This window comes from Rhinopithecus bieti, unplaced genomic scaffold (genome assembly GCF_001698545.2).
Source record: "Rhinopithecus bieti isolate Rb0 unplaced genomic scaffold, ASM169854v2 scaffold_9581, whole genome shotgun sequence".
In the NCBI taxonomy this organism is placed as follows: Eukaryota; Metazoa; Chordata; class Mammalia; order Primates; family Cercopithecidae; genus Rhinopithecus; species Rhinopithecus bieti.
In genome coordinates, this window is record NW_016806413.1 from 3,271,791 (window position 1) to 3,288,208 (window position 16,418).

General features: G+C 41.7%; 1 protein-coding gene across 1 annotated transcript in view; it reads right to left on the reverse strand.

Annotated features, from left to right (window-relative positions):
• Positions 1-5,170: 5,170 nt before the first annotated feature.
• The window catches only part of SNRK (SNF related kinase), a 69,697-nt gene continuing 58,449 nt past the window's right edge, over positions 5,171-16,418 (reverse strand). The window contains 4 exon segments of the mRNA XM_017876323.1: positions 5,171-8,295; positions 8,298-8,956; positions 12,797-12,931; positions 15,434-15,646. Of these exon segments, the coding sequence (XP_017731812.1) occupies positions 7,739-8,295; positions 8,298-8,956; positions 12,797-12,931; positions 15,434-15,646 (1,564 nt within the window). The 3' untranslated portion in view covers positions 5,171-7,738.

The window sequence follows — 16,418 nt, forward strand, 5'->3', positions numbered from 1 at the left end:
TGCCCAGCCAGATGACTCTTACTGTTTTGAGGTATGTTCCTTCAATACCTAGTTTATTGAGAGTTGAACATGAAAGGGTGTTGAATTTTGTTGAAAGCCTTTTCTGCATCTGTTGAGATAATCATGTGGTCTCTGTCTTTATTTCTGCTTATGTGATGAGTCACATTTACTGAACCAACCTTGAATTCTGGGGATGAAGCCTACTTGATCATGGTGGATAAGCTTTTTGATGTGCTGCTGAATTTGGCTTGCCAGCATTTTGTTGAGGATTTTTGCATCAATGTTCATCAGGGGACATTGGCCTGAAGTTTTCTGGTGTCTCTGCTAGGTTTTGGTATCAGGATGATGTTGGCCTCAAAGAATGAGTTAGGAAGGAGTCCTTCCTCCTCAATTTTTTAGAGTAGTTTTAGTAAGAATGGTGCCAGCTCATCTTTGTACATCTGGTAGAATTTGGCTGTGAATCTGTCTGGTCCCGAGCTTTTGGGGGGTGGTAGGCTATTACTGATTCAATTTCAGAGCTCATTATTGGTCTGTTCAAGGATTCAGTTTTTTCCTGGTTCAGTCTTGGGAGGGTGTATGTATTCAGAAATTTATCAATTTCTTCTAGATTTTCTAGTTTGTGTGCATAGAGGTGTTCATAATATTCTCTGACAGTTATCTGCATTTCAGCGGGGTCAGTGGTAATATCCTCTTTGTTGTTTGTTTCTGATTATGTTTATTTGGATCATCTCTCTTTTGCTCTTTATTAGTCTAGCTAGCAGTCTATTTTATTAATGTTTTCAAAGAAACAACTCCTGGATTCGATCTTTTGAATGGTTTTTTGTGTCTCAATCTCCTTCAGTTCAGCTCTGATTTTGGTTATTTCTTGTCTTCTGGTAGCTTTCTTAATTTCAGCCTAAATTTCATTATTTACCCAAAAGTCATTCAGGAGCTGGTTATTTAATTTCCATGTAATCGTATGGTTCTGAGCAATTTTCTTAGTCTTAATTTCTAATTTTATTGCACCATGGTCCAAGAGAGTCACTGGTATTTCACTTCTTCTGCATTTGCTGATGATTGTTTTATGTCCAATTGTGTGATCAATTTTAAGAGTATGTGCCATGTGGCAATGAATTTTAAAACAACAGCAGAGTGTCGAACTTAATGTGGGACTCTTCTAAGTGTGGTGCCCCCAAATGAGTATACAGGTCACATATACACATGAAGCCAGCTCTGCCAGCCAGACATTGACTCAGTCTTATTTCCACCTTCATGCTGGTCTTCCTGTTAGTGACTGTTTCTACCAGTGCCCCCACCCCAACCCCCACTCTTTTCATCTTCTAATCCAGAAACCTTGGAGTCCTTGTAAAAGGATAAAGGTATCAAGAAGCAAAATGAATTCTGTCTCAGCAATGTCCACTGCTACCTCCTGTGGCTCACACAGGGACCTCCAGATGATCGGAACCCGGTTCACACTCTTCAGTTCTCCACTGTCTGCATTCTTTCTCCCTGCTTCACCCTTCTTTGAATTCCCTGACCCTGATAGCAGTGCTGTGCAGACGCATCACCACCTCTGATCCATCAACTTGTGCTAATTTAAATCACCATTTTCTTCTCCAATGAACTGGCAAGAACCACCATTCATTTTTTTCTCTTCTGACTTCCCAATCTGTAACGCCTTGCTCAGAGTGAGGTGTCCAGCAAGTGCTTAGTCCTGGATCCAGGGGTCCTGAAAAATACGACTCTCTCCCTAGTAGTCACAATGTTGTTAGGCCCTACTAGCTCAAAAAGGGCTACATCCTATTTCCCCTTCTTGTCTGTCTCTCTCCAGATCCCAGAAGTCTGAGAAACCTCTTCCTTGCTGAGCAGCTGTAGGGGGCAGAAGGGCCATGGATTAATAGCCACTTGAAGTCTGACGTGTCCTGTGTTTGGCCTCTTCAAGAACTAGCAAGGAGGTTATTGCAGCCAGAGCTGAATGAGCAAGTTGAGAGAAGCAGATGTGGTAACTGGGGCAGAGGACAGACGAGGGCCTTGTGGGCCACCACACAGGATTAGACTTTTAAATCTGAGATGGGAAGCCATGGAAGGATTCGGAGCAGGGGAGCGACCCACTATTTAGACTGCTGTTTCTGGCCATGATGGAATTAGAGGAATTTGATTGACCCTCTTGCTTTAAACAACTAAGAAACCAAACAAAATATATGGAGCAATAGTTTCCAGACATTGAGCAACGCCCCTGAGAGAAGGGAGGCAAATGAGGTGAGCCTTGTGAGTTGAATGCCCCAGCTGACTGCCCAAAGGCAGTTGCCAGAACACAGAGAGGGAGAGCCCAAATAGTCTGGTTGAGTTGAGCAAGTAGTTTGAAGTTCAAGATCAATGTGCAGGGCAGAGAGGAGGGAGTTGCCACAGATAGTGAGCAAGCTCCAAAAGAAAATCTGTGGTCTTTGGTTGAGTACTGATCAGTACTTATGAGAAAACTACCCGAAGCTGGAGAAAGAACCACTGGAAAGCAGCAAGCTGAACAATGCTCAGAACTTACCCAAGGCTGCGAATAGTTCATGTTCCTACCAGCCGGAAGAGAAAAATCTCAAGAGTCCCTAGACAGGTACTGCCTCAGTAGTGGGCCAAATTAGCCCTATACTGAAGACTGCTCAGGATCTACCCTAACAGTTTAAAAGCGAGACATGAATGATCCAATTATTTTAAATAACTGCATTCCAAAATGAAATCCAACACTTCATATACAAATACAAAAAATTCCAGCATTCAACAATGTAAAATTCAGTGTCCAGCTGTGCAATAAAATAAATCAATTTTATACCCAATGATATCTTTAAGGAAAATAATTTTTCAGACAAGCAAAAGCTGACAGAATGTAATGCCAGCAGATTTGCATTATATGAAATGTTAAAGAATGTTCTACAGACAGAAGGAAAACCAAAGTGTGGATCTACACAAAGAAATGAAGAGTGCTGCAAATGACAAATATGTAGCTAAAATACTCCCCCCACCCATGTTTAATCCCTTAAAAACTAGTTAAAACAGTATTTATATATACAAAAATAAAATGTATGACAACAGTAGTATAAAGAACAGGAAGAGGAAAGTAGAGGCATACAGTTGCAAGGTTTTTATACTCTACATGAAGTGATATATTAAGATAGACTGTGATATAATAAAACACATGTATTGCAAATCTTATAGCATCCACTGAGAAACAAGAGGTACAGCCAATAAGCCAATAGTGGAGATAAAATGGAGTAACAAAAGGTGCTCAGTTAAACCAAAACAAGGTAGTAAAAGAGGGAAAAAGAACAGACGAGACAAATGGAAAACTAGGTAGGTTTAAACTCAACCATATTGACAATTACACTAAATGTAATACATCTAAACCCTCAATAAAAGACATTTGCTGATGGGATGAAAAAGCAAGCTCTAACTATATGATATCTACAAAAAACAAACCTTAAACATAAACACACAATAGGTTAACAGTAAAGAATGGAAAAAGATATATTCTCATAAGTCAAAAGAAAGCTGGAGTGACTATATCACTATCACACAAAGTAGATTTCAGAACAAATAATTTACCAGGCATAAAGAGGGAACATTTCATGAGGAAAGGGATCAATCCATTGATATGACATAACAATCTTAAATGTATATGTACCAAACAACAGAGCTTCAAATTTTCTAAACTACCACTGCTAGAACTAAAAGGAGAAACAGACAAATCCACAACTATAGTTGGAGATTTCAACACTCCTCTCTCAATAATTGACACAGAAAATCAGTAAGAATATGGAAAACTTGAACATTATCAACCAACCTGAACGAACTGACATGTGTAGAACACTCAACCAATAGCACTTTCCAAGTACTCAGGAAACATTCACCAAGATAGGTCATATGCTGAGCCATAAAACAAGTTTCAAAAGATTTAAACTGTACAAAGCATGCACTGATAAAAATGGAATTAAACCAAAAATCATAGAAACGTATGTGGGAAAACCCCAAATATTTGGAAACTAAACACCTTTCAAAACATGGTATGTTTTAGCCTTTAAAATTATCTCTCATACTGCTAAGTGGAAAATAAACGAGAAAGACAAGAGCAAAAGCAGGGAAACCCTTTAAGAGGTATTTACAGTTGAGTGCCATGGACTAGAGTGGTAGTGGTGGCGGCAACGAGAAGTCGTCAACTTTGAAAGGCAAGTAACATTTGCTCATAGACTGAATGTTGGGATGAAAAAGATGACACCAAGATTTTCCACTTGTATGAAACTATTGAAGGCTAGGAGTTGCTATTTATTAAGATGGGTGCACTAGTAAAAGGATTTGAGGGGAAAGATTAGTAGTTCTGAACTTGTAAAAATTGAGATGCTGTAGACACACAGATACATCCAAGTAGAAAAGTCAAATAGGTAGTTGAAATTCAGTGCTCCCAGGCTATGTGGGCTAAATATAATTTGGGCTTCTATCAGCATATAGATACTAGACTAAATGAGATGAGGAGTCACTGCAGATAGAGCAGGGGTCCAGAATTGAACCTTGGGACATTCCAAATTTAAGAGGTTGGAAGAATGAGGAAGTACCACTGGACTTAAAGAGCAGCAAGGCAGAAGTGAGATACTGAGAGATGGGAAGTTCATAAGGAAGAGAGTGAGCAATTTATCAGATTCTAACATGGGATTGAAAATGGATCACAGGAAGTGGTTGCATGAGGCTGGAGTAAGGTGAGTTGCGGACAAAGGTAAAGTATGCCAAAGGGCACAAGATTTCTTTTTGGGGGGGTTGGAGTTGGGGGTGGGGTGAAAGTCGATTATGGTAATGGTTGTGAGAATTGAGTAAGAGTAGCTGACCTTGGAATCACAGTAACAGGAGGAATGTGTATGAAGGAAGGGAGGAAGGCAGAGGTGAGAACTTGTGGCAGTTCCCATTGCCTCCCTTTATTCAGTTAGGCAGCATGGTGACCAGCAGAGTGAGGAAAGGAGATGAAATAGAGAAAGTCTACTTAATGGGCACCCTGGCCCCACCTCTTATTTGTGGCCCTGAGTTTAAACATAGTAATGACTGTACTTTTTCAGCCACATCTGGTGGTGCGGGCACAGGGCATGGAGGAGGCTGGGTCTAACTGAGGTGGGATCACACAAAGCTGCACTCATGAGAAGCAATACAACACAGGACACGGTTTATATTGCTGAACACCAATATGTCACTTTATTATTTGGATTTTTTCCCATTTGTCACATACCTGTCAATGTTTACACAATGAGGGAAATCAACTAGCATTGGAAGCAACTGACCAAATCAGTTGATAATTCTGTACCCTCTTAACACACATCAATTTTCACTTGGTAGGGATTATCTTTAATTCGGTCTCACAGCTATTCTTAAAATTGGTGTCAAGATTGTCACATCTTTAAATACAGATAGAATTGCCAGAAGTACATAATTATATATATACACACATACAGAAAAATACAAGACTGTTTTTCCACAATATTTAATTTATACACTACTGTAACTCTATGCAACTTTTGAAGACAGGTTAAGGGGTACAAGTAACTGTTTAGAGCAAGTAAGTAGTTTGGTCCAATATTATCTTAATGTAATGGTTTTTCGCTCCCTCCCTTTTATGTGATGACATACTATGACATACAACACATGCACAATCATTCACTTATAAACAAAGGAGTAAGACACCACTCAGACTGACATTTGTACACCCCGAGGGTCAACCAAACAACTAATAAGGCTATAATACAGCTATGCAGCATAAATGGTCAACACTGCTGATCCTAAAGTGAGCACCATATATACATCTGAATATAAAAAACCATTGAAACCAAACACATATGGGTTAGTTAAAAGGTGCCATTCCAAGGCTATACATAATCACAGGAAAAAGTATTTACACTGCTTGGAAAACAGCTGCAACAAAGAGTTTATTGCCAATGCCCTTTATAAACTTCTCTCCTACGTTTAATACAGATGTTACGCTCACTATCTATGTGAACCACACATCTTATTTCTGGCCCTTTATAAGATCCCTGCTCAAGAATTTCAAGCAAATATGTTCTATGGCTTCACCCACACATCTATTCTCATAGCTTTCAAATTATAAATACCACAATGAACTAGAGCTGTAGCTTAAAACATATCTAGCCTAGGTCTAGAAAGTAAAATAAGTATTTTAAGTATCATTTTTACTTAGTTTAGTAAGTATACTGTGAAATTCAGAGTTCTGAGTAAAATATATTTATCCTAAAGTAGCAGAGTCAGTGTGTACTTGAAGAAACAGTGACCACAGCAATGCAGTTCTTTGGTGATCCGCCCACTCTCCGAATTACAGGACCAGATGCATCTCAGTCCGTCACCTCAGAGACATGATGTGGGGCTGAAGAGTGGGGAAGGGCCCTGGGTCCCAGCCACATTCTATCACCAATGTTGCTAAGCACTGCTTTTAAGACTCCCAGGGCACTGCATGAAAAAACAGCAACTGGCCCCTTCCATAATTAGCAATTTGCAATATACAGTGTCCTACAAGATAAAATGCCACAACAGATGATTCTCTGGTCAAAAGCAGTCTTTGTACAGGAATAGGTTAAAGCAAGAGTTATTTGATTATCGTTTTGGCAGGAAAAGGCAAAGTGAAAAACAATTCCAGAAAAAAAAGTTACAAAGCAGGCTTTGTGCATTTTTGTTTGCTGTATGTGTGAATTTTACCCTTTTATGTATATTTTTCATTCAGAGCTAGCTGAGCCAAAGAGTATACCTGAATGAAAATAACAAGAGATAACCTAACTACCAAACTCCTAAAAACCAAATCCCAGTAGGTTTTAATTCATAGGGTTTTAACTTTGCCAACATTTGTGTGCACCTTCTGTACCAGGCCCTATAGTTCTTCTATCTACATGGAAATCCTGCAGTGTGCCCTACAGGAAGGAATTTACACAGAGCATCTTTTTGTTCTGTTAGACAGACATACACTCTCTAAGTAGAGTTAAGACATCATCACTTCATCACATTACAAAATAAGATTGTCTGCTTGTAATTTATCACTACAGGGGAAGCTGCCTTATAAATCTAAGTACTTTATCTCACCTATTACAAAACAAATCTTTTTCAGTTAAATTTTAAGAGCCCAAACTTTGTTTTTACACTATAGCTTAAGACAAACAGGTGTGGGTATGTTCAAATTGTTGTTTTAAGGTTCTCAGTGCAGACACTCACTGTCCTCTGCTCTGCACAGACCACGGACGGCTGGGCGGCACGAGGTCGCTAGCTGGCTCCAGGCCTGTGGGCATCACAACGTTATTGCTTTGGTTCTGTCTCAGACACCAGAGAGTGTGTCTCAGAGCCCAGAGTTTCCACATCACAGAAGGTCAGGACAGGAATTCAGATTTTTCACAAAGAAAAGCATTTTTTCTCTCTCTAAGTGAAGTGCAGAACATCAAATTTCTAAGTGCTCCATTTATAAGAGGTTCCAGATATACATCTTAATTTAATCCTGATCATCCACATTAAAATTATGAATGTAAAAATTACATAATAGGCTTTTCGGCTGGAAAAGAAAAGTGTCTAGCAGCATGCACAAAGACCATGCATTGTCACATCATCAGGCGAACAAATGGAAAGGTAATAAATAATTGCTCCTAACGCCCACTTTAAAATAGTAAAACCAAATGGGAACAGTGAAGTGAGCCGGTCTTCACTGCTCTGAGCAGGAAGCATGCTAGCGGCCAGATGGGGCCAGTCAGATGACGTGGCAACAGCTGGCTGGGCTGGACGCACACAGCAGCCCCTCCTTAGGGTTCCGCTGGATGTTCACAGAGATGGTCTTTTCGCACAGAGGTAGCTGCAGCACATTATTTTTCAGGTTCTTGCTCTTTATCCGTTCCAATTCAGTGGTGGTATCTGCCATGTGGTCAGAGAAAAACTTTATGCTGCCCACTGCAGGGGCCTGCCCTGCATTCCCTGTGGAGCTGATGCACATTTTCCACGTAGATTTCTCTTGGACTTTCACACTGGAAAACGACAAGCCATTCTGTGGATCAATAATGTACTTGGTGCTCCCATGAAGCTGGGAACCGAGGCAGAGGCTCATGAGTTTGAGGCTCTCAACGAGCTCCCCAGCACTGCGAGAGGCCAGCTGCATGGAGCTGCTGGGGCCGGCACAGCGGCGTGTGGTACCCGATGTATTGGTGGGGTTGCCACCTGAGCCACTGGAGGGGCTGCCCCCACCAGCATTGTTCTCGCTGGGGCTGGCCTTGTCCGCCCCTCCGCTGGCATTGCTCGGCTTGCTCTGGCCCCGCCATCCCCCTCACTGCCAGGGGGCCCCTCGCTGCTATCCCGGCGGTGCCAGGAGTAGGTGAACCCACTATCTTTATCGAGCCGCCGCCGGCTTTCAGAATCATCATCACTGGTCTCCGAACTACTGCAGCTGGAGCCCCGGCCCTGACTTTTCCTCCGGTGGTAGCGTTTGTGAACTGTACCTGGAGAAGCTATGTTCATCTTTAATCTGCTCAACTTGGGAGGCAGATTCTCATCCATGTCAAACTCATCATCAGATTCCCCTTCCTCAAAGATCTGGTTGAGGACGGGCGCGCTCTTCCTGGATGTCAGGCGGTTGGTCACAGATGGCTTCCGGCGCAAAACCACTTGTGTTGAGAGGGACATGGGTTTCTTGTCCTCCTCATCTTCCTCTTCATCTTCTTCCACCCTGAACAGACACTTCCGCCCACTGGCTGTGGGTTTTAAGCTTGCGGGTGGCACCGTAGACAGTGCTGATCCAGCCAACTCGGGGAGGTCATCTTTCTTAGCTGAGTCACACAGGCCTTTGCTCCTGTGGCCATTGAGGACACTGTCAGCAGCCCGAGCAGGAGACTGAGGGACAGTCGTGTGGGACAAAGGAGTGGCCGTGAGGTCATCCTCAAGGTCCTGGGGCACATCAATTTTGGTTGGCCATGACTGCCTATGTAACAGATAGATTGGAGGGGGGAAAGCCATATAATCATTATGCAGATGATAGTAAAGTACATCACATCAAACTTACTGGGACAAAATCTACAGACTTAAAGAAAAAAGCAGCAACCCTGCAAACCCATTCAACATCCTGTGTTCAGCAAGGCCACCAGAAGGGCAAATGTGGTTTTGAAACATGGTTCAGTTTGTGGCTTATTGGCCAAGTGACAACTTCATCACAGCTGTCAGAAAAGAAAACAGGGCAAAAAGCTACTCCATCTTTTCTATACAAAAGCTTTATACTACAAGATAAACATTTTTTAAAAGCCCATGGAAGCTACTGGCAAAGCAAAATCTGAACAGCACACGTTTTGTTTCTTTGGTTCTTAGATCACAACCTTTAAAGGTATATTACTACAAATAAAATTCACCTGAAATTTCTAGGGCTCCTGATTTTACCATGGGGTAAGAACTTGGCATTTATAAAATGAAATGGAAACAGTTCAATGGATCTGAATAGAAAGAAAAGTTACATGTGTAACACATATACATCATACAAAATCATATAAAAATCTCTTCTTCTCCAATTAAAAAACTCACTAGGTTAAATAAAAATGTCTGTCTTTTGAGACAGGGTCTCACTGTTATTCAGGCTGGAGTGCAAGGGCATGAATGCGGCTCACTGCAGCCTTGACCCCCGGGGATATCAAGCAATCCTCCCACCTCAGCCTCTCGAATAGCTGGGACTATAGGCGCACACCACAGTGCCAGCCTTAAATAAGTATATTTTTAAATGCCCATACAAGAGTAGTGAATAGCAAAATTCACCATTATTTAAACTTTGATTTTATCTCCTAACCTGGAGTTGCCAAAGTAACAACAATACTGCTTGGTTCCCAGAGAAGATGAATTTTTTAAATGAGGCTCTCTAGCTGCTATTCTGAATAAACATCTCTGAATTGTCAACTATCCTCTCTCCCCAGGGGGCATAGTAATATAGTTATAATAATAAAGGCAGGAACAAAATTTTACCAGTGGCCACTGTATGTGGAATATCGACTAGACTTGCTATGTGCAAGTTTTCTTTTGTTTTGCACAGGTTCTCCTTTAATAAAATAAACGTGTCATTAAGAAAAACATTTAAATTTGAAGCTAAGAAGCAGTATTCTCTGAAGTGGTCATTACCGAACAATGGCTAACACTGTGTGGCCACGTCCTGCTTCTGGGTTAACTTCTTGATTTTCCATTCCAGAACTATCTGGCTGCAGTCTATGAGATGCCTACCCTGCTATCTGGCTCCTCCCTAGAGAGTTCCAACAGTGCTGTCCTCGGGTCTACAGGGCAGGCTGGAGGAAGAATCTCTGGAGTCTGCAGACAGGCCCCGGACACAGTCAGTCATAAGAGTTCTCAATTAGAAATAATTCTAAATGCCTAGACCCTTCTCTCAGACCTCATGTTCTTCCATACAAATGTCCTGGGGCAGCCCTACAATTATTCATATTTTTAACAAAGTTAATGCTACTATATCTGAAACAGAATCCGTTCTAGAATTTAAGAAACCTTAAGCTACTTGACTTGACAACTCCCAAATACCACCTCACTGCTGCAGGATCCCATCTGTACCAACACCACTCCTTTCAGCTAAGCCACATCTTATACCTACATTCCTGAGATGGCATCTGGGACTTCATTCGCTAGTGGAGTCCCTGTGTTCTCGCTCAATTCCAGGTCTAGGACTCGGCCCCTGGATCCAGAACCTGCCTACCGATCTGCTTGCGAAGACACCCAGCCCAACTAGGAGGCTGGATATCAGTCTCCAGTTAACCACCCATCTCAACCAGCCTGTCACCAATTCTTCCGGACTACCCACTGGTGCACACAGCATGTATCTGTTCTCTGTGGCTGTGGCTCTCACTGGCCTGACCCTTCCTTCCAGCTAGTTGCCATTTTAAATACAGTCTCCTGACTCAGTCCAGGTTTCCACCTCCTAGGTCATTCTGACCACAAGGCATACCCAGCAATGGAACCAAGGGAGGTCCAGGGTCTTGTCAATAAAGTTACACTGACAACAAAGAGAAGGCAAGTCAGGAGACACTGCCACTGCCAGTGGGTCCTGTGCCATAGAAAAAAAGGCGCACATAGCTTCTCCACTTCAGAGTCCTCATGACAGCAAAAGGAAAACAGTTCAGAAAGCTCTAGTATTTTAAATTCTTTTAATTTTTAATTTTTATAGAGACAGGGTCTATGTTGCCCAGGCTAGTCATGAACTCCTGGGCTCAAGGGATCTTCCCGCCTTGGCCTCCCAAAGGGTTGAATCACTGTGCCTGGCCTACTATTTCTTTATAGCTAATGTTGGTCTCACATATACAATCAGCTTTAAACTGAGTTCTGGTATGTTTCACTGAACAGAAGAGTTCAAATCTAAATATTCTCTCCTCCAGAAGCCCGGTGGTAGCGCCAGTCTCGGTGCACCTGGCGAGTAGTGATGATCTGCCTTGGGGTTACTCTTTCTTGCCAGGGAGCTCGGGTGAGGACTAGGTTGACCGTAATTTCTGAGCATCAATCTCTGGTTTATCTTATCCTCAAGAATCCCCTCACTCCCTGGGTTCAGTCCTCTTCTAAGCAGACACTAGACAGTGTGCCTACTTTTTATTACAGAGGAATGCATCCAAGATATGAATAAAGTTACTAAATTCATGTTCTAGTTAAACTAGACTTCTAAATCTTTACTGTTTGGCAAGCTGGGAATGTTTTCCTCCCCCTACTCTGCCACTCCACCCAAGCAACAAAGTTCACATGGCGAGACAACTGCAAGTAACTTAAAATCGAAATGGCTTTCTTAATCTTTTACAATCATATTATTATTATTCACAATAATATTCACACACACATATATTCATAAATATTTGGAGGTACACACAGCTTTACTCAGAATCAGGAGCACTCTTCTGTTTTTGAACTACAGTTCCATGGGTTACTTTATCTGAGTACATAAAGATAAACTGAAATAAATTTCATAATGATAATGAAAAAAGTAAGCCTTTTCCATGCTTTGATTTTAAGTGGAAAGTTACTCTGGCAGAAGAAAAAGCAAAGTGGGAAGGCTGGAAGAGAGGAGGAGGAGGAGGAGAGAGGGGGTTAGAAAAGGCTTGGGGAGCAGCACGTTCTGACTTTATTGAAGATAATGGTGGTAAAATATTCCCAGCAGTGTCCGGCAAACACACAAAGCCCTGGTTCTAAGTGCTTTACATGTGTTAATTCATCATTCCTCTCCACAACCCCATGAGGTAAATAGCATGGTTACTTTTGTTTTACAGATTGGGCAGCTAAGTCATAGAGAGGTTAAGCAACCTCCCAAGGTCAAGCAGCTAAGAAATCAACTAGCTAATGAGACTATCCAATTCTGGAAATCCTGAGAGAACACTGTGGCATAGCAATACTCTATTTAATTTTAAAAATTACTTCAAATAAATGAGGGAAAATTCAGCCTTGTTCCTAGAATGAAAAACTAAAGAAAATAACAGATTAATACATGTTGGAGTTGGAAGAATTTAATGAAAATAACTAGCAAGACACTGGCGTGAGGCTGCTTCTCCAAACCTGTTTTCCTGACCATGCCAACAGACACGGCCCGTCCCCACTGAGACCAGGAGGGGACGGCATCCCTGGTGACGAGGGAACCCAGACCCTCATGTACACCCGAAGAGCCCATGTGTGGCCTCTGCAATGAGGCCATCATCACTGCTTGTACTCTCTTGCCCCAAAGAGTTAGGAAGCATTAAAAAAAAAAAAAAAGTTCGCTATTTCAAAACGTTAAACTTACTAAAATCAGTGAAGATTTTTTTCTCACCTAAACTGGGCCTTGATATTGCTCGGGCTTGCAGATCTGGTCTGTATTTCTTTCTCTTGCTTTTCTCTCAGGATCCTTTCAGCCAGCAGGAAGTACGTGGCTGTGATATGGTTATACCTGTTGGTTTCCAGGGCCCTAAGGAAAACAAGGTGAGAGCAAACGTCAGCCATATCAGGAGGTTTTTTACAAGAAGCAGAACTGATTTTTAAAAGCACACGCAAGTTAAATTCAATGGCTGGAATCTTTAAAATTATGCAAAAAATGCAAACCAGAAAAAAAATTAAACTAGTAGCTATTTAGGTCACTCAACATTCTAAAACAACTGCATAAAATGTTCATATTTTATGAACATTTTCATAAATGAGAGAAAAATCCAAAATGCCAACAGCAGCTGAGTTAGACATCAGTTTTAGGCACTTAAGATAATGAGTGCACGTATCATTCAAAATCTGGATTTGTGTGTACAGTGTTTGTTCAGGTAGCTTACTTGCTTCCACTAGAAGTATGAAATGAAGACGAAGTCTGTGTTACATGAATGTGCACTGAAGTACTAATATCAGTCAGAAAAATTAGAAAATGTTTTTATTTTCATACTCCCTCTGCATTTACTGGCAATTTAGGCACTACAGAATTATTAAAGAAATTGAAAGTATGTCACCATTAATTGCTGTGAATAAGGTCAATGTAGTCATTCATCCATTTAAAAAGTAATGCTCACCGAGTACCCAGTCTGGCTAGACACGGTGCTGGGACGCAAGGCCCAACAAGGCCCATAGATAGCCCTGCCCACTCTTTTGTAGCTGGCCTGTCACTGGATATACTGGGGCATGCTTTGGTGGGTCCCACAAGGCCAGGAAATAACTATGGTTTTCAGAAACTTTCTGTAGTTACTGAAAATACTTACACAATGAACACTCAGGAAAGAAGCAACAGTGGACACCCATTTTTCAAAATGTGCACTGGGGTCACAACTAATGGGGGCAGGGCAGGCTGAGGCATGCGATTCCAAAGGAAGTGTCCAAGGTAAAATTCAAGGGTAGAATGACTTATTAGTTTCTTCAGCAAAGTACTGAATACAGGAGTTGGCTTGGGTTTGGAAATGTATTGTGAGACAAAGGTGTGTGTTGGAACTCAGGAGTCACCCTCAGAATGAGCAGCTTCTCACGATGTGAGCAGCAAGCACGGAGTAAGGCTAGCTGAGGGGACAGCAAGACTGGCTCGCCCAGCTATCGGGAAACCAGCAAACTGGCAAACTGGAGTCACCTCAACCATTTAAATTGTACTACCTTTTGGATTTATAACTGAATTTATATTAACTAAGTAGTTCTAGATGACACTACTGCATATATATATGTTTTAAGCTAAGAACATAAGGCCAGTTCAGAGAGATATAAACAGCCTTTTATCCACTCAAAAGTGAAAAATCATTTTCTACACATTCCAAAAGTGAGTGTCTATAGCAGAAACAGCAAGTGTCCTGTCTTTGTCACATGTTTAGGTCATTTAAGTAGCTGTGAGTCAATACTGTAAAGAATCATAATACATTTGGAAACTCATAGAAATTTGTACTTAAACCAAAATTAAGAACCTGAGTTTATTTTTATAAACCTTTCTTTCCATTAATGTAAAACACTCTAAAGTGTCCTTTATATAGACACTGCCCTTCTTGGGGATCAGAGCCTTCCAGTGGGCATGCGTGTGGCAGGAAGACACACAGCAGGGGTCTGCAGGTCCAGCCCACAGGCTTCTCTTCCCCCAAGTCAGGGAAATGGATCAAATCCCGAAAGGGCCCTCCTGATGGGAACCCCTTTTTTGCCTTCTAGGGCATACTCTCTTTCCAACATACCCAACTGTTTCATCCAACACATTAAATAACCTTTGACCTTTAATTTGTGGAAATATTCCTTATTTTTACAGTCAGGACCTCTTACAGATTTTAATCATTATCAGAACTAAGAAAATGCATTTTTTCTCTGTATTATCTTTGATTCCAAACTGTTTATTAAAAACTGGCTTTGGTTTTAAAGGATGTAATTAACAACTTGTATAACCTGCAGACTCCAGGTGGCTGCAGCAGGGTCTCTCAAGGGCCAGACAATAAATATTTCAGGCTTTGTGGGCCATGTGGTCTCTCCCACAACCACTCTGCCATTGTAGCACAATGCAACCATTGACAATACTTAAATGAATGGGCATGGCTGTGGCCCAATAAAACTTCACTTATAAAAATGTGTGGCCGGCACCATTTACCACCTCCTGATTTAGAGGACTCTAGGCATGTGGTACTCTTCTCCCTACTCACTGTGGGGACCAGAAGGAGACAGAGGAATGAGAATAGTGCTACAGATAAGGTATATACTGGGATACAAAACAAGCTGTTTCATTCCACCCCTACAGAAAGGGAAAAAGGTCACAGCACTCACTGACACCACCCAGCAATGGCTTACTTGTTCACTAGCATAAAACCAAAACACCAAAAAAACCCTGTGTCAGACCCTGGGCCAAGAACTTTAGAGATAAATGACACAACTCTTGCCACCTATTACACAGGTGTCCAAAGGCTGTGTGTTAAGTAAAGAGAGCCCATTCCAAGAATCCTAAACCTGTGGCCCCCTGTACTGACAGGCATTGACGTACTCTACAATGGCGTCTCGATCCGCTATGTCCCCAAGCACCATGCGCTGAATGATGCTGTTGTGCTCCTCTTCCGAGAGATTTTTGTATGACACAAGGGGAATGTTATACTTTGTGGCTGGTGAAGGGTCCACTCCCTGAAGCCAAGGATGATTTTCAATCTCTTCTAAAGAAGCCCTTCTCTTGGGATCTCTCTGTAGCATCCGTGTGATCAGGCTGGAAAGGAAAGTAAGTCCACTGTTAAAGCAAACTGCTTGCAAGGATTAGTAATGATGGATCATTTTATTAATAAAAATGATTTCCTATACCATCAATTAAATTAGGTGCACTAGTGGTGGCAGTGGGGCAGATGGGAATAATAAAAATTTAGTACCACTGTAGTCATAAAATAAAAAATCACAACCTCCGGGTATACTGATAAGCCAAATGCATAAATAAGAGCTCCCTATCATCTAGAATTAACTATAGGTATCAACATCTGTTCTTGAATTAACTGCTGGCTTAGTGACATACCAGAATCAAATTCAATGATCAGCAATGACATACAGAATAGAGTACACAAGCCCACTTCTGCTTCAGAAAAAAAATGAATGATGCTTCTGATGAAGACAACTAAAATACTACGTGATTTTTTTTGTTTTTTATTTTTTTTTGAAACAGAGTCTCGCTCCGTTACCAGGTTGGAGTGCGGTGGCGCGACCTCGGCTCACTGCAACCTCTAACTCCTGGGTTCAAGCAATCCTCCTGCCTCAGCCTCCCAAGTAGCTGGGACTACAGGAATGAGCCACCACACCCAGCTAAGTTTTGTATTTTTGGTAGAGACGGGTTTCACTATAGTGGCCAGGATGCTCTTGATCTCTTGACCTAGTGATCCGCCTGCCTCAGCCTCCCAAAGTGCTGGAATTACGGGCGTGAGCCACCGTGCCTGGCCCATGTCATGTATTTTTAGGAAAATATTTTATTTAAAGGCACCATTTTGGCAGAATAA